Source organism: Bos indicus, chromosome 10, assembly GCF_029378745.1.
Source record: "Bos indicus isolate NIAB-ARS_2022 breed Sahiwal x Tharparkar chromosome 10, NIAB-ARS_B.indTharparkar_mat_pri_1.0, whole genome shotgun sequence".
NCBI classification, from domain to species: Eukaryota; Metazoa; Chordata; class Mammalia; order Artiodactyla; family Bovidae; genus Bos; species Bos indicus.
The window spans coordinates 7,861,355-7,885,508 of NC_091769.1; the positions used below are offsets into that span (position 1 = coordinate 7,861,355).

The 24,154-nt window shown below is 41.7% G+C and overlaps 1 protein-coding gene across 2 annotated transcripts in view; it reads left to right on the top strand.

The window, feature by feature from the left end:
- The window catches only part of IQGAP2 (IQ motif containing GTPase activating protein 2), a 309,664-nt gene that overhangs the window by 191,659 nt on the left and 93,851 nt on the right, over nucleotides 1-24,154 (top strand). For both annotated transcript variants that reach the window (XM_019968069.2, XM_019968070.2), the window contains 5 exons: nucleotides 166-344; nucleotides 2,424-2,511; nucleotides 6,922-7,085; nucleotides 9,713-9,873; nucleotides 18,411-18,535. In XM_019968069.2, coding sequence (XP_019823628.1) covers nucleotides 166-344; nucleotides 2,424-2,511; nucleotides 6,922-7,085; nucleotides 9,713-9,873; nucleotides 18,411-18,535 — 717 coding nt within the window. The remainder of the gene's footprint in view (nucleotides 1-165; nucleotides 345-2,423; nucleotides 2,512-6,921; nucleotides 7,086-9,712; nucleotides 9,874-18,410; nucleotides 18,536-24,154) is intronic.

Below are 24,154 nucleotides of genomic sequence, written 5' to 3' on the forward strand. Positions count from 1 at the left end.
GGAGGTTGTCACAGGGATGTGCTGTGATGTGTCTAAGGTTCTATTGTCTGAATTCTTGACTGGACCCCATGGAAGAAAGTAAAACTGCTGAAGTTGTGCCCAGTCAGTACACCTGTCCGTGTTGGCTTTTGCTGATAAAGTTCTTTTTTTCTTTTTACTTTGCAGTGCATGCTGCAGTCATAGCCATTAATGAAGCTATTGAAAAAGGAATCGCTGAGCAGACCATTGTAACGCTAAGAAACCCAAACGCAGTTTTGACTTTAGTGGATGACGATCTCGCACAGGAATATCAGAAGGAACTCTGGGAAGCCAAGAAAAGAAAAGAGGAAAATGCAAGGCTGAAGGTATTCAGTTAGATTCTGAGTGCTCAATACAGTAAGAAGCATGGTTATACATTGCTAGTTTGAAACAGCTTTAATGTTATGAGGGATATTTTTAAAGCCACTGGCTGTGGTCTCTCTAGCCACAGGCTATTGGTTTGGTGAAGTATAAAGGAAAAAGAAGACCATATCCTCTGTAAGGAAATTAGGTTTTCTTTTTTGATGAGTATTACAGGTAGCAAGGATGAAAGATCATGTTGAAAACTTATCAAGAAGGTGTAGAAGGAGCAGTTAAAGATTTTCCCTAGTTGAATAGCACCAGCAGACCTCGTATTACGTAGCTCACCTTCAGATTTATTACTAGAGGCTAATCATTGAGTGTGGTGAGGTTAGAGAAGATGCTTTTGAATTCGCTTTCCTTGTATTTTCTCCATAGTTTCCCCTCGTATTTGAAGAAGTGAGTTCCCTCCTTGGAAAGTCAGCTCCTGACCCTCACTTTATATTTCCTGCCTCCTGTCTTACGGAAAACTTTGCACTCAGATTCCACTTCCTCACCAGCTTTCCCCTCCTTAAAATCTTGCCATGTCAGCTTCAGCTCCGTTACCAAAGTAGCCCCTTTATCTTCGCTTTTTCTCAGGGGATGGCATTGGGCACACTTGCCCCACACTGCCCCTGGCCTTAAACTGCCTGCTTCGCCACCCCCCACCCATGTTTTCTGGGCCTCTCTGCTGCTCTGGACGTCCTCTGCATCTCTTCACATCTCTGCTTGTTCCTCCCCCTAAATGTGGAGAGCCTTCAACATCTGACATTAAATCACTCTTTTCTCTGCACTTCCTCCATTGAGCTCATCTACTTGTTGAAGAACTCAAGCTGTCAGCTTGATGCCCTCATCCCTTTGCCCCGCCCCATCAGGAAGATGCTCATCCCTACCCTACCCTTCTCAGAAAAGTGCCTTATACTGACTTCCCTTTGGAATGACCCCCACACTGTTTCAGAACTCTCTTTATGCCCTCTGTGTCCTGGGCGTCACTACCCTGTGCCGCCTTTTCTTGCTGGGCTGACCTCCATCCGCCCCCCTTCTCGTGTCACCACTCCTGCCTCAGCCCTGCCCCTCCTGACCTTGTCTCAGGGCTCTTCCCCTTGGGTTCCCTGGCTTCCTATCATTTTCCAAACCAAGCCCTCTCCCAAGTTCCAGGTTGCAAAATTGATCTTTAGCTACAGATCTGATGTCATCCCACCAGAAACCTCCCCTGATTCCCTGCTGCCTACTGAGTCAAGCACAGGTCCTTCTGTTGGCCTCAAAAGATTCCAGCATACCCAACCTACCTCCCCATCTTTCTGGCTAACCCAGGACACGCACTCTGACTGTAGCCCTGACACACCAAGCTTTCTCACCGTTGTGATCAAATCCTGTTGCCTACATCCTTCTCTCTCTTCTCTCCCTTGAACATTACTCTCTTCTTCCATAATGATGATGAAAGTCACTCAGTCATATCTGACCCCATGGACTGTAGCCCACCAGGCTCCTCTGTCCATGGGATTCTCCAGGCAATAATACCAGAGTGGGTAGCCATTCTCTTCTCCAGAGGATCTTCCTGACCCAGGCATCAAGCCCAGGTCTCTTGCACTGCAGGCAGATTCTTTACCATCTGAGCCACCAGGGAAGCCCTCTCTCCCAGGCCCTCCTCAGTTGTTGTCTCTTTTTAAAATCTTTCTTTCCACCCGTGTACTTCCCTAGAATATATTTTGTTCTGCTATATTTGTTATTTATGTTCTTGATTTTTCTGTTAGACTGAATCAAATGGCCAATATTCAGCTGGTTTTGATCTACAAAAAAATGGCAGTATCAAGTGGTCCAACCTAATGTTTTCCACATTAGACAATTAGGGCTTTACAGAGAGTCACTGGGTCTGTTGTTCATTTTTGTAACCCTTGCTGGCATAGCTAACCCTGGCTCTTCACAGAGCAGGCACTCTTAAATGCTTGTATCGAGTTCACATGAATATTAACAAATGGTTTTTAGCACTCTTTAAGATTTTGCTTTTGAATATCAAGCTTTGGAACCACTTAACCTCAAGAATCAATGAAGCCTTTGTTTTGCAGAGTAACTGTATCTCAGAAGAAGAAAGAGATGCATATGAAGAATTGCTGACACAAGCAGAAATCCAAGGCAATATCAATAAAGTCAACAGTGAGTAATGGAAATGGATACTTCTATAAGATGCAAATTTTTCTTATCTGAATCTCAGCAAAACTCTTAACATATATCCTTATAAAAGTGCCTTATATGATGACAGATGCACTAAAAGTGTTGCTCTTAATTCTGGTGCATCATCTGCTGGTTTTCTGTGGAGCTTTTCTGGCCATCTTGTCCCCAGTCCATGCAAAGTATCTCAAAACATCTTGAAGCTAGGTTGACTGTACCTTCCTGTTTCATACAGATACAGTGTATGTCATTTTTTGAACCTATCCCTTATTGGGCTATCCTTAAAGTTCTTTGAGTAAAGATTATGAGTTAACGATTGTCATTCCTTGCCCAGGATTATATGATAACATTTTATTGGAATTGTAAAGCTGTTATTGACACCTCTGCTTTTTCTTACTTCTGAATTATTAGTCTGCAGTGTGTAAGAATTGTTCTCTTACTGCTTGTGTAGCTTTGGTGCAAGTGAATATGTGGCAGACCTATAAATCACATCGTGGCAGGTTTGAATCCCATGGCCCTGAGACTCCATGGAGTCCTACAGGACAATTCTCCTTGGTACCTAGTTCAGTTATGTGACTATAAAGAACAAAAAACTGGGGTGATTAAAATAAGCATGTGCAACTTTAGATACACTAGTCTCTTTATTAGTCTTTTTTGGTTCTCTAATAAAATTTATTTTTACTTGAGGCAGTAAGGAATTCTCTTTGACATTTATGTCCCCAAGGTCAACCTAAATAACCCACATATACCCTGAAAATGAATACATCAAAGGCCAGTTAGTCCATTTAATAAGGCACGTGAACTTCTGCCAAGTTTAAACTTGGAGTGTCCACTAATTCCAGTAGTCCTAAACCCTCGGTGTAACCTGCTAGATGAGCCTTGAATGTTCTTTATGGCTCTTAGCGCCTTCAAGGAAATGCGCATCCATAGGTATTACTCAAGAGTGTTCCTCTAAGTTGCTGGTAGAGACATATACTAAAGGCTTCAAACAAGGAGGCCCAGAGAAAATTGATAGATATGTCTAGGAGTTAACCCAAGTGGGTTTGAGAATTTACCTCCATTTACAAGTACTGCGAGCACCGGGATTACTTTCTTTAAGGAACACCTTGACATTTTGAGATGTGTGCTCCTATTTTTATTCTTATTAAATTTTGAACATGTTGGTGATGATACATGAAGTACAATTTCAAGTTTCTCTTTCTGCTCTATTTGAAAGCTGAGAATTTCATTATGCTTGACAGAAATGGATTTTAGGAAGAAACTAATATTGCCAGCGAGACATCTGAGGTTCATAAGCTTAGTGGGGAAATGGTTCCCTAGCTGTATGCCATCCTTTATTTTTGAAATGTTTATAACCACTAGCATAGATTTCTTTTTCATGTTAAATATAATACCTTATATAAATGTTTCATCACTTGATTGAATGACAGAATTTCCTTACCACAAATTTGATGCCAGATTGACTATGTTTTTTTTCCACTTTTAAGTAAAAAGCATGAGATGGTTTGCACTAATGCATAACCAGCTAAAATTATGAAAGACATTGCAGTGTTTAATGGCTTTAAATGCATAGAACATGATTGTTCTGAAGGTTTTGATCTCTCCCTATTGGAAAATTTATAGTAATACTAGAAATATCTAGTATTAGTCTTGAAAAAATTCTCCAAAGCGTATTTTAGCCAGTGACATGACAATGAGACAATGGTATGCTTTAAAATATGTCAGTGTAACTACTTGACAAGCTTTCCCCCAGTCATTGAGCTTGTTGTATTAAAATGTTGAGGTGTCTACATTTGTAGCAGCCATGGTAATGGCAGAAGGTGACAGCTTTGATCATAGCAGTACCAGCTCTGTTTCAGAGGCTTCGGGTTTGTTTGGACTGCAGTCATTTAACTTAGAGTTTGGTACCTGCTTTCCATTCATTACATATATTCTGTTAAGATTAGGGCTTGAGACTTTGTTAAATGCAGAGTGTAAAAGAGTGGTTAAGCTTATTTTATATTTCTTTTTTTTTAGAAGAAGTGGTTCATTAAGAGTGTTCTAAAGGGTATATTTTTTCTTGTAATATTTTACCATCCAGTTTTCCAAACTTATATAATAGAGTTTTCAAAGGTGAAGTACAGTTCTATTCAGGATAATTAGAGACACAATCCAAAGGCCTTGGATAACCTTAACAGAGCATCAAACACGACAACCAAACACTGACCTTCTTTTCTGGAATTCTTTCATTTATCATACTAGTTCTAAAAATAGAAAAAAGTGTTTGGGTTCTTAGGGTATTATTCTAACTTATTCTAAAAGTGTAAGTTTTCTGGGGTGTGGCATGAAAGACTGCATTAGTTCTAAGTGTTTCCTGTTCTTAAATGAGGTATCTCAGTAGAAAAGCTATTGAGCTTGGCTCCGTGTGAATATAGGTAGAGAAGATAAATTCCCATCTGTTAAAAAGGGTTAGAATAATCTTAGCTATAGTCTTGTCATGTGTTAGGGAGACAGACTAATCCTTGAAAACTCTAGAAATGTCTGGGTCTGTGTTGTCTCTACTAACCTGAAACCTTCTCTGTAAGGCAAAACCCCATTGGTTCCGCCCAGTTTCTGTTGCCTGGTAGCAGAGTCCATCACTCATTCTTCCATTTAGTCACAATTCCATTTCTGTTTTCTTGAAACTATACTGAACTTACTGTTCCGAGTACCCTCCATGTGGTCACTAAAATTCAGGTCTTTATAATCTGAATGTTATAACTCGTAGAGACATCACAGAGCTTCTGACTGGATCCGGTAATGTAAACCAAGGCATCTCTGTGATGAGGGCGTTTTTTTATTTTTTAGGTTAAATGATACAGTAGCTCTCCCCCACCCCCACTCCCCACTTATCCACAGTTTTCTTGACGGAAATGTCAATTCCCTACTGTCAATTGCAGTCTGAAAATGTTAGATGGAAATTTCCAGGAATAACGCCTGTCTTTTCAGTTACCTGCTGTTCCAAGTAGCATGGTGAACTCTCACGCCACCCCCTTGGCACGTGGATCGTCACTTTGTCCGGGAGGCCCCACCCTTCAGTCACTTGGTAGCCGTCTCAGTCACCAGACTGTCTGGTGTCATAGTCCTCGTGTCCACGCCGTCCTTCCTTTGCTTAATAATGGCCCCAGAGCCCGAGAGTAGGGATGCTAGCAATTCAGAGATGCCAAAGAGAAGCTATTACATGCCTTCTTTAAGTGGAAAGCCAATGGGTCAATGAAGAAATCAAAAAAATAGCTTGAGATGAATGAAAATGGAAACCCAACTTGCCAAAACTTATGGGTCATAGCAAAAGCAGCTCCAAGAGAGAAGTATATAGCAATACTCAACTACTTCAAGAAACAAGAAAAATTGTAAAATAACAATAAATAAAACTGAAACAGAGTCATAGGCACAGAGAACAAGCTAATTTTTGCCAGAAGGGGAGATGGATGGGATGGGAGAAATAGTTAAGCTGTTAAGAGGGACACTCTACCAGTATAAAATAAGGAAGTCCTAAGAATGTTATTAGTTATTGTTGTTTATCTCTTACTATGCCTAACTTATAAATTAAACTTTATCACAGATGTGTATATATGGGGCGGGGGCGGGGGGGGAACAGTACCTGCAGGGTTCGGGTCTGTCGTGATTTCAGGCATCCACTGGAGTTCTTGGAACCATACTAACACATGGGGACCACCATTCCAACGTAGAATTATATACTCATATGACTTTGGTTGTAATAGTTTTAAAAACATATCTGAAATTATATTCCCCTAAAAAACCACACTTTACAAAACACAAGAGATGAGGGAGACTATTTGGAGACTTAAACACCATTCTAGATCAAACAGCAGTGTGCCCGAGCGCCTCCTGTGGGGTCCCGTGGTGCTCATTCAGAGGGAAGATGAAACAGTGGTAGGGCAAGCCTTGCTTCTGGTCTTCACACATCTTTAATCTCCTTGGGGAGGCAGAGCTAACACACAAAGAGTATTAAAGAGCAGTGCCTGTGGGATACACATGGCCCAGTCCTAAACACCAAAACAATGCCCAGGGTGTGAAATTCTCAGGAACTGAAGCCCTGTGAGGACTTGATGGGAGAAATGGTTCCAGTGCTGGTCCTGAAAGGAAGAATTTTGCAGGGAAGTCATGCTAGTCAGGAATGCCCTTGTAACTCCAGCTTTATCAATGCCGAGGTTCTTGTAGGGACTAGGTCCAAGGATTAGACTATTTTCCAATTACAAGCTACCAGTTCCAACACTTTGCTTACCATCCAAATGCAACTTTTCAGAGTTCATGGAAGATGACTGCTTAGGCTCTAATCCTTGGAAGTGTGGGCTGGTGGGGTCAGGCCGCAGTGGGAAAGGCACAGGTTCTGATGAAACGTTACTCCGACCCCAGGGCTGGCTGCAGTGGACCACATCAATGCTGTTATTCGGGAGGGTGACCCTGAGAACACCCTGCTTGCACTGCAGAGACCAGAGGCCCAGCTGCCCGTTGTCTATCCTTTTGCTGCTGCGATGTATCAGAATGAACTTTTCAACCTCCAGAAGCAGAACGCCATGGTAAGTCAGAAGAGACTTGGTTACAGAGATGTTCATTCTGAGTCCTAGCAACCAGGAGTGCTGCTGAAGACAGCTGAGTGGAGCGGAGTGTCTCCAGCTTGTGCCAGTCACTGGTCTCGTTGGCTTCCCTGTACCAATTCCACACCACCTTCCGCTTCAACTCCTGCCTTTCATCTCCTTAAAGAATCTGAGAGCATAGTTAGGAAATGCAGTCAGGGCTCTACACAAATACGCACTTCAAACTAGTTGTTCTTATTTTCTCTGTGATTTTTTAAAAACTTGGTATAATTTAATAACAGACTGAAAGTTTTTTTTAATATCTAACTCTCTTGATTTAGATTTCCAGAAATCTGCAACCAAGAGCATTAGCACCATGACTTTGATTTTTGTTAGTGTCTGTTCTTACTATGTTAATGGGATTAAGCAGTAAAATCATATAAGGTTACAGTAAATAAGAGCATATTTATTAGTACAGGATTAACCTAAACAGTGCAACAGAGTGAAAAATCCTAAAGGCAGTGCCAAGAACTTAATGTATGAAAGAGATAATATTTCAAAGACCTGGGAAAAGAAATGAAATCCTTAGAAGCATTTAACCATTTGGGAAAGAAAACATTACCTCACTACACACAATAGAATAAATTTCCAGTATGAAAGGTTATGTGTAAAAAATCATTTAAAAATTAAAGTTCTGAAAAAACATGGAAGGACATTGGATCTTAAAATCAACAACAGTAGTGCTCTACCAAAAAACAAGAGGAGGAAAGCATAAAGCATAAACAGGCAACTCACAAATATACAGGGACATTTTTATCTATAGTACTGAAAAAAGGAAACAAACCGTATGTTTAACCAGGAACAGACTGCACACCCTACTATTAAATGGAAAAAATGAGATTGAAATATATAGCATTATCTTGTTTTTTACAATTAGAAAAGGAAAATAGTTTAAAAAACCAAAGTCTCTGTAAATGTTTGCATGAATTAAAAAATAACGAAAAGTGTGTGTCACGAAAGGCCTTGGGTAGTAGGGTTTGTTTTCTTATCCTTGCTTATTAAGACTTACAGTGCTTTATAAATAGCTATTGCAGTATGAACTGTGCACACCACTTGTATGTGAATTTTTTTCAATAGTAAATACTATAGTATGATAGGATACACAGTTGGTTGGATCCGAGCATGCAGAAACTAGGATACAGAAGGATGACAATACGGAGGATACGGAAGGATGAGCATATGGAAGACCAACTTACATGGGGGCAGAGGAGCCCGGTGGGCTACGGTCCACGGGGTCACAAAGAGCCGGACATGACTTAGTGACTGAACAACAACAGCTCTGTGGAGATTTTGGACTGCGTGGAGGTTCAGCGCTCCTAACTCTGGTGTTGCTCAGTGGTCAACTCTATTTTGTAATAAAAGAAAAATAAGTTATTTCTTTAAACTGCCTATGGGTTCTCTTGTTCATATTGTCCCCGTTTCTCTAACTCTGAGGCCTAAAGCTACGTACACTCTGACACATTCATCCGTTTTTTCTTTATTTGTCCTCATCTTTTTGGCTGTATACCGCTTTAGGTATTTGTGGTGAATCTCAAATGATTCCATTCTGCTCTTTACTTGTAATTTGATACCTTCCTTCTATGTTAAACCCACAGTTAATGGAAGGTCTTTGGATAAAACTTACATGTTCCCTATAAAAACCCTTTTTCCCATTTGCTTTGGAACATAAAATTGTGCTTTGTTAATCTAAAATCAATTCCCTGTGAAATTTCCATGGAGAACCAGAAAGCTATAGTGCATTTTGGTATAAATATTATACATACGGAATATACAATATCCTAAATGTAAAGATAGATATCAGGGTTTTAAAAAATTTATTTTCATGCTTACTCTATGTTCCTTCAATAGGATGGAAGAAATAACCCTTTTGAAGCTGGGCCAAGTCAGTATAAAATGGTTAAAAGGAAAAGAATGGTGAAAGGGGCTTTCTGTAACCTGAGACTCATTTTTTAAATAAGCCTAATCCTTACCTGCTTTTCATTAAGATTTGCCTCACATTTCTTCAAATATCTAGACCCTAGAGTACGTTTAAAATTTCTACCCATTTATAAAAATGTGACTTAGACTAACTTTTTAAAAATTAAAATCTATATTGCTTAATGACTTTGATTTACTTTTCCAGGGTTATCATCTTTAGGTAAAATTCTCCCCTCTTTTCCTTACCCTTAATTCAAACTGAAAGGCATTATTTATACTAATGTCTTACTCTGCACTTAGAGACAGTAACGATGTTATCCAACCGGTGGCTTAATTGTTTGGTAAGACTAAGCCTGTTGGCAGCCAGTATAGCTGCAGATAGGAAGCGGCTGTGGCCATGCAGATGCTTATGGAGTCATAACTAAGGATTGTAATTAACTCAATTCCCCAGACGAGCATCTAAGGAAAATCCAGAAGCTACTGACCTGTTCTTGAAAGCCAATGAAAAATAGATGACCAGGCAGCCCTCTTTGTCCTGGGTTCTCACAATCTCTGACTTTTCTGTACTGTTTGAAGTGAACCTTCTGAACCCCCATCACATACATGGGGTGTGTAAATTTGGGCAGCTTATATTACCGTATGTTTCCTAACAGAACTACTTGGCCCACGAGGAGCTCTTGATTGCGGTGGAAATGCTATCTGCTGTAGCTTTACTCAACCAGGCCTTGGAGAGCAGCGATCTTGTGTCTGTGCAGAATCAACTTAGAAGTCCGACAATAGGCTTTAACAATCTGGACGAGACGTATGTGGAACGGTAAGGGAACGTTTTCCAAACTTCTTTTCAGTGCAGAGATGTGTGTTTGGCAGACCTCACAGATGAACGATTTATTCCTTCCTGAAGAAATCCGTATAACCATGCGTGCTTTTTTTTTTTTTTTTTTTTGCCATGCTCATTTTCTTAAAAGCTAGTCTACTTTGTTCTAAGAGTCCTTCAAATATTTGAATCCTTCTTCCCAGTTTTCCTTTTAGAGGAACAGAGTCTAAGACGGAGCATCCTATGGCAGTTTCTTACTGTATATATTATTAGCAAAAATTGATAGGCTTAAATAAAATAAATGTTGAATGCATACCTTCCCTTGGGCTTCTTTAGAAAATAACAGAATGTGGAACAGTTGGAAGCAGCCTTAATAATCGTCCAGACCGGTTTCTTAGTTTACTGGCGAGGAAACTGAATCTGGATTTGTGGACCCAAAGTTGGGCAGTTGAGCTTCAAACCTCATTCTTCTGATGGTTAAACCAAAGGACTCCAGAGACCCCAGTGGCTCGTGACAGTGGGTAACGATCTCAACTTAGTGTCTTTTATTTCTTGTTCCTGAAATAAGCTACTCGATAGTATAGTTGATAGAATCAAAAACACTATAGCAGATATAGAGAGAAAACTAAGGGCCAGAATCATCAGTCAGGTCAGTTGCTCAGTCGTCTCTGACTCTTTGCGACCCCATGGACTGCAGCACGCCAGGCTTCCCTGTCCATCACCAACTCCCAGAGCTTACTCAAACTCATGTCCATCGAGTCGGTGATGCCATCCAACCATCTCATCCTCTGTCATCCCCTTCTCCTCCCACCTTCAGTCTTTCCCAGCATCGGGGTCTTTTCCAATGAGTCAGTTCTTTGCATTGGGTCGCCAGAGGATTGGAGCTTCAGCTTCAGCATCAGTCCTTCCAGTGAATATCCAGAACAGATTTCCTTTACGACTGACCTCCCTATAGTCCAAGGGCCAGGATAAGGAGCCCAGTTAGAAAGAAAGAGAAGTCGCTCAGTTGTGTCCAACTCTTTGCAACCCCATGGACTGTAGCCTGCCAGGCTCCTTCATCCATGGGATTCTCTGGGCAAGAATACTGGAGTCGGTTGCCATTTCCTTCTCCGGTGGATCATTCTGACCCAGGGATCGAACCCAGGTCTCCCACACTGGAGGCAGATTCTTTACCAGCTGAGCTACCAGGAAAACCCTCATTTTACTTATAAGTGAGCAGTTATGGGTGATCAAGGGCTCAGACTCTCTTCGAGCAGCTTCCTTTGCTTAAGCAAAAGGGACAAAGGGAAAGGAACACTCTCATACAGAGGTAGATGTCACCAGAGTGAACCCTGCCATTCTGGATGTGAGGCCAATTAGAGGTTAAGACAAAGTGAAGTCACTCAGTTGTGTCCGACTCTTTGTGACCCCATAGACTGTAGCCTACCAGGCTCTTCTGTCCATGGGATTTTCCAGGCAATAGTACTGGAGTGGATTGCCATTTCCTTCTCCAGGTTAAGACAAAAGCCCAAGTTAAAACGAGTGAATTTCCATCTTGGATTCTTGTGACCACCAGGGGGAGATGTCTGCATAGATCTTGACAAAAGCACTTACTGGTTCTGGAATTGCTGAAGTAGGTAATTCTCTTGAGTGACGTACAGTCCAGTCGTACAGGAGACATAAAGACTTGCTAGATTTCTTTTAAATGGTATTTGACCACTTGTCTATGTAGAGAATGGCCCCAAAGTAGTAGAACAGCCACCAGGGAAGCCCTAGTAGGACAGTGGCCTTTGCTTGTTTTTGGTCATCTTGGAAAAACTGATGTTCTTATGCAACTTAATTTGATGACTTGGTTTCTATAACTTCTTAGAGTCTATTTCCAAGGTAATTTATTTCGACCTCTGCGGTTTATGTTAATGGCGCCATCCTCTCCTCCAAGCTTAGACACCTCCCGTTAACGTGAGTTTTTCTCTGCGTTTGTGAGACACCCTTGAGCTATGCATAGCCTGCTCACTTTTTCCCAGACAGTAGCCAGTATGTGTGCACCGCACCTCTGCATAACGTTTCCATTTCCCAGCGAGCACTTCATTTAGACATTTCACTTTTGCTTTTGAAATGACCTCCAAATTGGTCTTGCTCTGTCTCTGCCATCCTCATTCATTCTTTTCTAACTAGGCTTTTCTGCTTTCTCAGTTAGAGAAGGCAGAGTTGGTCTCTTCGTTATGAAGCCTAAAGGTCTAACGGGACTTGTTGATGAGATCATTTTCAAGACACAGAGCATCCCTGCGACCTCCCTCTAAATGACAGTACCCCCTCCCTCCAAATCACCCACTTTGAGGATTAAAAATCCTCTCTTCCTCTATCTCAATTTACAAATAACCCATTAAGGAAATGGACCCACACCCCATTTGAGAACCTGTGATTTTCAACTGGGGACATGAATAAGCTTTAGAGTGCAAATATTCTGTATGAAAGACTTCTAAAATTTTATTTTAAAATAAAATAACATATTTTAGCACTTTCCAGGTCACCTGGATGACCCAGTACCAACAGAAGTTTCCTGAGCCCCTTTGGTTCTTACACGGATTGTTGCTTTGGTCCCAAGTGGTCTCCTGCAGCCTCAACATCTCAGTTTACATGCTAGCTTTTAACCAGGTTCTTTGAAGCCCAAGAGGGCAGGTTTTCAACTTTAAGAAACACCTGGGGTAACAGGCAAATTTGGCCTTGGAATACGGAATGAAGCAGGGCAAAGACTGATAGAGTTTTGCCAAGAAAATGCACTGGTCATAACAAACACCCTCTTCCAACAGCACAAGAGAAGACTCTACACATGGACATCACCAGATGGTCAACACCAAAATCAGACTGATTATATTCTTTGCAGCCAAAGATGGAGAAGCTCTATAGAGTCAGCAAAAACAAGACCAGGAGCTGACTGTGGCTCAGACCATGAACTCCTTATTGCCAAATTCAGACTGAAATTGAAGAAAGTAGGGAAAACCACTAGACCATTCAGGTATGACCTAAATCAAATCCCTTCTGATTATACAGTGGAAGTGAGAAATAGATTTAAGGGCCTAGATCTGATAGATAGAGTGCCTGATGAACTATGGAATGAGGTTCGTGACATTGTACAGGAGACAGGGATCAAGACCATCCCCATGGAAAAGAAATGCAAAAAAGCAAAATGGCTGTCTGGGGAGGCCTTACAAATAGCTGTGAAAAGAAGAGAAGCAAAAAGCAAAGGAGAAAAGGAAAGATATAAACATCTGAATGCAGAGTTCCAAAGAATAGCAAGAAGAGATAAGAAAGCCTTCCTCAACAATCAATGCAAAGAAATAGAGGAAAACAACAGAATGGGAAAGACTAGGGATCTCTTCAAGAAAATCAGAGATACCAAAGGAACATTTCATGCAAAGATGGGCTCAATAAAGGACAGAAATGGTATGGACCTAACAGAAGCAGAAGATATTAAGAAGAGATGGCAAGAATACACAGAAGAACTGTACAAAAAAGATCTTCACGACCCAGTTAATCACAGTGGTGTGATCACTGACCTAGAGCCAGACATCCTGGAATGTGAAGTCAAGTGGGCCTTAGAAAGCATCACTACAAACAAAGCTAGTGGAGGTGATGGAATTCCAGTTGAGCTATTCCAAATCCTGAAAGATGATGCTGTGAAAGTGCTGCACTCAAGATGCCAGCAAATTTGGAAAACTCAGCAGTGGCCACAGGACTGGAAAAGGTCAGTTTTCATTCCAATCCCAAAGAAGGACAATGCCAAAGAATGCTCAAACTACCGCACAATTGCACTCATCTCACATGCTAGTAAAGTAACGCTCAAAATTCTCCAAGCCAGGCTTCAGCAATACATGAACCGTGAACTTCCAGATGTTCAAGCTGGTTTTAGAAAAGGCAGAGGAACCAGAGATCAAATTGCCAACATCTGCTGGATCATCAAGAAAGCAAGAGAGTTCCAGAAGAGCATCTATTTCTGCTTTATTGACTATGCCAAAGCCTTTGACTGTGTGGATCACAATAAACTGTGGAAAATTCTGAAAGAGATGGGAATACCAGACCACCTGATCTGCCTCTTGAGAAATTTGTATGCAGGTCAGGAAGCAACAATTAGAACTAGTCATGGAACAACAGACTAGTTCCAAATAGGAAAAGGAGTTCATCAAGTCTGTATATTGTCACCCTGTTTATTTAACTTATATGCAGAGTACATCATGAGAAACGCTGGACTGGAAGAAACACAAGCTAGAATCAAGATTGCCGGGAGAAATATCAATAACCTCAGGTATGCAGATGACACCACCCTTATGGCAGAAAGTGAAGAGAAGCTCAAAAGCCTCTTGATGAAAGTGAAAGTGGAGAGTGAAAAAGTTGGCTTAAAGCTCAACATTCAGAAAACGAAGATCATGGCATTGGGTACCATCACTTCATGGGAAATAGATGGGGAAACAGTGGAAACAGTGTCAGACTTTATTTTTCTGGGCTCCAAAATCACTACAGATGGTGACTGCAGCCATGAAATTAAAAGACGCTTACTCCTTGGAATGAAAGTTATGACCAACCTAGATAGCATATTCAAAAGCAGAGACATTACTTTGCCAACAAAGGTTCGTCTAGTCAAGGCTGTGGTTTTTCCTGTGGTCATGTATGGATGTGAGAGTTGGACTGTGAAGAAGGCTGAGCGCCGAAGAATTGATGCTTTTGAACTGTGGTGTTGGAGAAGACTCTTGAGAGTCCCTTGGACTGCAAGGAGATCCAACCAGTCCATTCTGAAGGAGATCAGCCCTGGGATTTCTTTGGAGGGAATGATGCTGAAGCTGAAACTCCAATACTTTGGCCACCTCATGCAAAGAGTTGACTCATTGGAAAAGACTCTGATGCTGGGAGGGATTGGGGACAGGAGAAGAAGGGGACGACAGAGGATGAGATGGCTGGATGACATCACTGACTCGATGGACGTGAGTCTGAGTGAACTCCGGGAGTTGGTGATGGACAGAGAGGCCTGGTGTGCTGTGATTCATGGGGTCGCAGAGTCGGACACGACTAAGCAACTGATCTGATCTGATCTGATAGCTCTCCCTTATGGTCTTAGAGCTTCTTCATAGTACACGGGTGCTGGGCAGGGCCACCTGGCTGTGAATTCTTACAAGGTCACTACCCATTTACCATGACTTCTGCCCTTGGGACTCTGTTTCCCAGAAAGATTCTTTTGCCCAATTCTCACAAGAGTGATACAGGGTTGGCATTGGCTCTGGGCATACAGTGTTCCCAGATTAATTATTCTAAAATGTACTTACGTTTATCATGCGCCTCCCTACGACTGTCCTCTGTTCTCATCTGAATTACCCTCAACGTGGTGTTCTGCTCTTAGCTCTAGCCCTAGTCCTTCTATTTTGTGCTTCAGCCAAGCTGGATCCAGACACACACTGTTCTTTCTGGCTTATCTGCTCATAAGCATACTTGTCTCACCACTAGGAACACAATGCCTGTCACCCATCTCCACCTAGCACAGCTCTGGAGCTCCCAAGCTATCCGTGCCAGAGATGATGCTTCTGTGAACTAGTCCCATGCTTCTCCCACCCCAGCTAACATCACCTCTTCTGAGAACTAACATGATGTGGTTAAAGGAACATAGCCTTGGAGCCAAACATAATCTATGTGACTCTTCCTAGCCAAGCCCCTTTCTCTTCATCTGTAAAGCACAGAAACACACACCCAACAGAAGCACCTGCTCTGCATTTGCAGAGCCTCTGTGAGCCTGTCCCAGGCCAGCTGCTCCATCGCTGAGGGTTTCTGTCTGCTTCTCCTTCCTTGGAACTCTGTTACTTCCACTCTTATGTACAACCTCTAATTTTATGACTTTTCCCATGCTCTGCTGTTATACCCTATTTGAGCTTCTTTTTCATCTTAATATGAGCTGAAAGGCTTCCCAGGTGGCGCAAGTCTTCTTGCCTGGAAAACTCCATGGACCGAGGAGCCTGGTGGGCTACAGTCCATGGGATCGCATAGAGTCAGACACAAATGAAGCGACTTAGCGCAATGGGCTGAAAGCTCCCCGACATAGCGGCTGCATCTTGTCCCTTCCGGTCTCCCGATAGTGCCTGCCACAGGTTTTGTACACAGTTTGTACTTCATAAGCATCTGCTGAATGAAGCTGACATTTTAGTCTTCTTCAAAGCTCCCCAAGTGTGTTAGAAAGGTAATCTTACTAGCCTAACCATAGCAGACCCCAAAGGGAACTCTCAGAAAGGTGGGGAAGGAAAAGACATAGGCCTGTTGGGTCTATATCAACTACAACAAGTTGATATCTTTCGTGCTGGAGACTAATACTCATATGGAACGCCTGTGGAGCTCTGCTGTGTTATTCATCGTATTTTTCCCTTTTACTAGTATTTGTTCATTTACAAGGAAATGGTGGGTGAGTGTGGATTTTATTTTTTTCCTTCTGTTCATCCTTAAGCTTTTCCATTTTGTTCCCACTGGGTCATCATTTAGATGTCAGATATATGAAATGCCTGAAAGGATTTTGCACTTTCTTATAGAATGGCTCCCATCTATAATGGATACTAGTGAGTGCAAGTTGCCGTTTATCCATTGTCATCGTGGTCAGTGTTATTTATTATACGTTGCTACTCATAAGTGGTTCCCTGGTGGCTCAGATGATAATCTGCCTGCAATGAAAGAGACCCAGATCAATCCCTGAATTGGAAAGATCCCCTGGAAAAGGAAATAGCAACCCATTGCAGTACTCTTGCCTGGAGAATCCCATGGACAGAGGAGCCTGGTAGGCTGCAGTCCGTGGGGTCGTTAGGAGTTGGACACGACTGAGCGACTTCACTTTCACTTTTCACTTTCATGCATTGGAGAAGGAAATGGAAACCCACTCCAGTGTTCTTGCCTGGAGAATCCCAGGGATGGGGGAGCCTGGCGGGCTGCCATCTATGGGGTCGCACAGAGTTGGACACGACTGAAGCAACTTAGCAGCAGCAGCATTAGCAATGAAAGAGATCCAGATCAATCCCTGGATTGGAAAGATCCCCTGGAAAAGGAAATGGGACAGAGGAGCCTGGTGGGCTACAGTCCATAGGGTCGCAAAGAGTCAAACATGACTGAAGTGACTTAGCATGCACGCAAATGTAGAAAAGTATTTTCTTAGGTTTATAACTCTTGATAAGGTGAGAATCTCACACAGGACCTTGAGACACTTTCAAGCCTGTGTTTGGTAATGCCTTGTTCAGACACAGAAAATGAGTCCTCCCCCCCACTTCCTATTCTGAATGATATTTTTCTCTTTCAAGCTACACACAATGGAAGACATCTCAGTGTCACCCTGGAGTGTGCAGAACTTTGAGAAAACCTGTCACAATGAGAAAACAGTTATAGATTCAATGCAGTGTTACTTCTTTGAACCTCTGCTGTAAATCTGTTGGTTCTATTCAGAAGTCAAATTGCAAAGTGAATCAGTATATATGTAGAGGATTGATCTTCACTTCTCTGGTATAAAGATGCACAAGCAAATTAAACTATTGGGTTTCTAAACTTTGGCCTGGAATAACTTACTCATGTTAGCTTATGGTTGTAACTTTGTTTCTATAATTTCAAATGGGAAAATTGATTACTAAGAAACCAAAGTCTCTTAGTAACATGTCAAGATGAAGTATCAGATTATCTTTTTCCTCAAAATTTCTCAAGACAAGAAAAATAATCAGCGCATCGACCAAGTTCTGTTCTCCAGAAGGTGAGGAGGAGGGTAAGGGGTCCGATTGAGGTGTAAGAGTGAGATGACAGGGAGCAGACACAGGAGCGAGGTAGTAGCTGTGTGAAGCCTGAGGAATGGACAGGTGAAGAGGAATTCCAGGACATTCTAGTTCAACTCACGCACCACCTCATCAAGAAAACAGGCAGTGAAGTCGCATAATCTTCACCAAGGTTTCTGGAACTGCAGTTGCATTTTATTTGATTTGTCGTTGGGTGTATGTATTAGGCTACAAGGTAACCCAGCTATGTTAGGGTTACAGTAAAAAAAAAAAAAAAGAAAGGTGGGGGGGCTCTCAAGGCTTGGATTTGGTGAAGGAAAGAGAAAAGAAAAAAAGGACCTTTGATGGAAAGATTAGAAGCCATGGTAATTCTGAATTTTACATCATAATAGTCATCTGGAGTCTGAGCAGAACCAAGACATACAAAGGAAAGGAAAAATAGTTACTAAAAAAAACTAGTAACTTCACAAAGTTAAGGAGGTTGAGGTTTCTTTGCTTGAGATAAATGCAAGATTGGAATTTGAGGGACTTTTTATTAAAAAAACATTTGTGCCTAGAAGTATTTGAAGGACAGAAACAACATTATTAGTCTAAGTGAGCTTGGTGTATGTTGACAGAGCTGCGCAAGACACTTTTACTTGCCTTTCTACTCTTTGTCTAACTTCCTAACATCACATTGGGCCACGTGTGTCAAACTTAAGATGTCTGCCAAATTTAAGACGCGTAACATGAGCGAAGAATGAATGTCTCTGATAGGCGCTATGCTTGTTTTCTCTCCTACAGTTATGCAAATGCTCTTCTCGCCATTAAACTGGAAGCCTTATCCCAAGAGCAAGATACCTTAAGCTGGAATGAAATTCAGAATTGTATCGATATGGTTAATATCGAAATTCAAGAAGAGAATGACCGTAAGTATGGAAGAGTTTCCTTCCCTAGTTATGGTGGGAGAATGAGGTAGCTGGACAGCACAGATCTCTAGATCAGGGCTGCCAATCTTTTGCTCATGGAGCCCTATGAGTAAACATTCTTCTTACAGGTATGTATGTATTTATATATAAATGTTATTTCTGTGCTACTATCCCAATGTGTTATAAACATTACAAAGCAAACATAGACATAAAAGAATAGAATAAAATACATGAATACAAGTCCTAACTTTTTAAAATTTCCTGGTACTTGAGCTTCCCTGATGGCTCAGCAGGTAAAGAATCTGCCTGCAACGCAGAAAAGCCGCAGGTTTGATCCCTGGCTCAGGAAAATCCCCTGAGGAAGGAAATGGCAGCCCACTCCAGTATTCTTGCCTGGAAAACCACAAGGAAAGAGGAACCTGGTGGGCTACAGTCCAAAGGGTCCCAAAGAGTTGGACATGACTGAGTGACTAAGCACATGCACACTTGAAAAATGACTAAAGAACTCAGTTTTTCTAAGCACTCAACTTTATTTTGACCTTTCATTTGTGTATTATTCTGAAATATGACACATATTTGGAGAAGGCAATGGCAACCCACTCCAGTGTTCTTGCCTGGAGAATCCCAGGGACGGGGGAGCCTGGTGGGCTGCCGTCTATGGAGTCGCACAGTCGGACACGACTGAAGCAACTTAGAAGCAGCAGCAGCATGACACATATTCCTGCTCTAAGAAGAAATTACAACACAGTCTAACTATTGTTTATGATCTCAAATCATGGTGATTTGCTGTGTTTCTAGAACTTAGGAGCTCTCAGAATGTTTTGTCCTAGTTTATTTTCGTAAGGTTTTACAACAGATGAATGCATGAAGATGTAGTGTGTGTGCGTGTGTGTGATGTAGTGTGTGTGCGTGTGTGTGTCTGTGTCTGTGTGATGCAATACTATTCAGCCATAAAAAAGAATAAAATTTTGCCATTTGCAACAATATGGATGGACTAGAAGAGCATTATGCTAACTGAAACGTCATACAGAGAAAGGCAAATACTGTATGAGATCACTAATATGCGGAATCTAAATAATACAACTACTGAATGTGACAAAAAAGAAGCAGAGTCACAGATCTCTCGTGGAACAAACTGGTGGTTACCAGTGGGGAGAGGGAAGGTGGGAGCGGCCAGTGGGAGTACAAACTATTGGGTATAAGATAGGCTTACGGATGGACTTACAACATGGGAAATAAAGCCAATATTTGTATAAAAAAGATAAAAATGCTTAAGCTCTATGCTTACTCTTTATAAACATAACCAAAGTTTACAATGTTTTGTTCTAGTTTGTTTTGGTTAAGCTCTTAGATCTGGCCTTCTAATACAGTATCTCATTTTGTTATACTACAGTCACTGGAGATAAAACATTTGACTTTGTTCATTGCATTCGCAGAGTCTTCTTCACTTTCTTTATGACTTTCTGTGAGCCCTGTGCCCAATATCAAGGCCAGGTTTACTTTTTGGCTAAACAACTTCTCACTCTAGACCTCTCGTAGAAAGCAGGGTCCGAGGGTGCTGCCTGGACGTGGCGTACCGTAGATGCCACTGTTAGACTGATTGCTGAACTTTTTTTCATTTTTTCCTTTTCAAGAGTTGTCTACAGATCTGTTTCCCTTTTTGTGACTGCAGGACTTTCTGCTGCCTCTCTGCATTTGGGGATCCCTGCCATCAGATAGCTGACTCTCTACCCACTTGGATCTTTTCTGGCCTGTTGGCTGGGGAGCTAGTGGTTCTTGCCAGATGTTAGTTGTGAGGAAAGCAGTAATTTAAGCAGATGCTCAGCATCATCAGTGGGGGCTCGGGGTGTGGGGCATGACACTGGTGTGTGTCCTATTGCAAAGCTCAGGCGCCCAGCCTCCTGCCTTCCTCCTTGGCCCCTTGGCTTCACACTTACAGAGTGCAGCCATGGTTTGGGTGCTTTGGCTAAGGCCACTCAAATGTTGGCAAAGCACAAAATTATGTTGCATTGTTGTTTTCTAACATTTTCCCTATTCTTTGTGACCATATGCGCAATCCAAGTTTGCATGTATGTATGTATGTATGTATGCTTGTATGTATGTATGTTTGTCTGTATGTCCTGCTAATACAGGTGAAGATGTATCAATTCTCAGTGCTGAATGAAGATAGTTTTATTCTCATTCTTGACACTGACAAGGGGGAGGAGGGACCTGCCACTTTTTGTCCCAGATTGTCAGATAGAGCCTTTGCTTTTACCAGGAAAAGAAAAACCGTAACATGTATATAACTTTGAAAGAAAGTGGTCTTTTGTAGGTAAATTGGGCGGGTGGCGGGGCGGGGCATACCACACAGCTTGGGGGATCTTAGTTCTTCAATCTAGGATTTAACCCGTGCCCTCAGCAATGAAAGCTTGGAGTCCTGACTCTGGACCGCCAGTGATTTCCTTGTAGGTGGATACTTTTTTGGTTTATTTATATTTTTTGGTTGCACTGGGTCTTTGTTGCTGCATGCAGGCTTTCTCTAGTTGCGGCGAGCGGGGGCTCTCTTCCTTGTGGTGCCCGGGTTTCTCATTGCGAAAGCTTCTCTTGTTGCGGAGCACAGATTCTAGGTGCCTGGGCTTGGTAGCTGGGGCATTCAGTTTACTTGCTCGCCACATGTAGAATCTTCCTGGACCAGGGATCAAACCTGTGTCCCCTGCATTTTCAGATGGATTCTTATCCACTGCACTAGCAGGGAAGTCCTAGATGAATACTTTTAAGCAAAATTTCTTTAGATTTGTGTGGCATTTATCTAAGTAGCTGTACTATTAAGTTATTCTCCATGAGACGTATCATACAGCAATTATCACATTTCTTTTAGCCATCTCAGTTCAGTTCAGTCACTCAGTTGTGTCCGACTCTTTGCGACCCCATGAACCGGCAGCATGCCAGGCCTCCCTGTCCATCACCAACTCCCGGAGTCCACCCAAACCCATGTCCATTGAGTCGGTGATGCCATCCAACCATCTCATCCTCATCGTCCCCTTCTCCTCCTGCCCTCAATCTTTCCCAGCATCAGGGTCTTTTCAAACAAGTCAGTTCTTCGCATCAGGTGGTCAAAGTATTGGAGTTTCAGCTTCAACATCAGTCCCTCCAATGAACACCCAGGACTGATCTCCTTTAGGATGGACTGGTTGGATCTCCTTGCAGTCCAAGGGATTCTCAAGTCTTCTCCAACACCACAGTTCAAAAGCATCAATTCTCTGGCGCTCAGCCTTCTTCACAGTCCAACTTTCACATCCATACATGACCACTGGAAAAACCATAGCCTTGACTAGATGGACCTTTGTTGGCAAAGTAATGTCTCTGCTTTTTAATATGCTGTCTAGATTGGTCATAACTTTCCTTCCAAGGAGCAAGCGTCTTTTGATTTCATGGGTGCAGTCACCATCCACAGTGATTTTGGAGCCCAGAAAAATAAAGTTAGCCAGTGTTTCCCCATCTATTTCCCATGAAGTGATGGCACCAGATGCCATGATCTTAGTTTAACCATCTAGAAACTAATATTTCCTTTCTAGGGGACTTAATATAAAAGATTTAACTTCTCTCTATTTTGGTTTGTCGTTTTGTCAAAATGGAGTATTTTTACTTAAAGTTCTTGAAGTATTGGGAGAAGGAAATGGCAACCCCCTCCAGTGTTCTTGCCTGGAGAGTCCCATGGACATGGGAGTCTGATGGGCTATGAGGTCCATGGGGTTGCAAAGAGTTAGACATGACTTAGCACGCTTTGAAGTATTGAGTTGGACATCATCTGTTTAGGTGGTTGCTTTAAAAACTAAATTAAATATACCGTTGCCAAGCCTGAATTGCATAATATAGAAATTAAATCATCTGAAAGAGCTGAGAACTTCTCATGGACATCTTGAAAGTGCATTGCTCTCCCACCTCACTCCTGCCACACACTCCAGGGTCTAATCCCGTGTCTAAATTATGGTGTGGATGAGGTGTGCTGCTGATGGGAAATGTGAAAGCTGAACTGAGTGGAGAAGCTGGTAAATGCATTTCCTCCGATTTGGATGCTCTGCTGATGTCTTAATGGAAAGTTTAATTTTCCCAGTTGAACCTTAGTGGATCATTAGTTTGACCAGAGAGTTTAGACAAGGTTTTCTTCCTGTAAATTTTTGCTTTTTAAATTTGGTAGGTACCATTCTTTGTCAGTTATCTCACTGAGACAGTAGTGTCTCAGATACTGACATCTTTAAGGAAATGCCCACCCTCTTGTTGGACTAGAATGTTATAGTATCATATGATGATTCAATTAAGTGGGCCATGAGTTAAGGCTCAACGATCTTTGCCCAAATGGGATTTTCTCTTTATGTATGAATAGAGGACGTGATGCAGATGTGCCCAGGGGACTTCTGGGAAGGTTTTTCAGCCCCTGTGAGGTCACTGACTATGACATCAGCAGCTTGTTTTCCTATAAACACACCAAAAGCTTGAGCAGGTGATTTCAATCAAGTCAGCTGGACGGCACTCATTCCCAGGTGATTGGCCGTTAGGTACATACATCATTCTCTTTCTGAGACGTAGCTCTGTAAAGATCATTCTTGAGTGGGATGTTTAAAAATATTTAGAACAGTAGACCCAAGAGGATGTTGAGAGAATGACATAAGTGTTCCATGCTCTCCAGTTTATAAATAGGGGTGAAGTTATAATACCTTGTATGTGGCTAGTACTTGGACTTTCCCAAGTTCTTCCAGTGTTTTGAGATAACCTAACTTGCACATTAGAGAAGTATTTTTGCTGCTTCTTCCAACATACTGGAGTATCATAATCTAGAATAATTTCTAGGTATTTTAGAAAGTCCCTTTCCTCCTATAGATTTTTTTCATTCTTAACAATGGTCTTTATGGGGTCTTTTATTCAGGAGATACTTAGCTAAACAATTTACCTTAATTTGAATCTCAAGATGAAGATGCTTCTTAAAAATTAAAAGGATATATTCTGTTTCATAGCATATCATACTTAATAGAGTGGCTTCTGACTGTTTTTGATGAAAAATAACTGACAGAATGAGATAATGTTTGACTTTAAGTATGTTTATTTTCTAAGCTTACTGCTTGTTAATGTTTAGTTTCTTTAGTAATTCTTGTCCATGAGCACTCACCTGGGAAGCAGGAGCCCCCTGTTAGTATGTGAAGGTATGTACATGTCCATGTGTACTTGTGTGTATGTATATTCATGAATAATATACCTATGCATACATACACTATAATGACTGATTTATAGTTTATTTTTAAGAATAATGTAGTGTTGAGAAGCGGCCTCCAAATAGGTCCTTTCTGCTAAACTTTCAAATACTTTTCCAACTGCATGACATGGCTTCTGTGCTTTTTGTTCCTGGACATTACAGTCTCTGTCCTAAGATCCTGTGTATAGTAGAGATAGTAGAAGTTTAAATTGGTAGGTATGCTTATTCATCCTTTGGTACATCCAAAGGGTTCCAGATGTTATTTTCCCAGATAGTATTAGAGAATTTGTGATGTTAATTAGCCATACTTGAACCTTAAAAATTTCCCCAAACATGCATGACTTTGGTAATTTCTATGGAACCTACCTACACTTGCCAGCTACATGTGG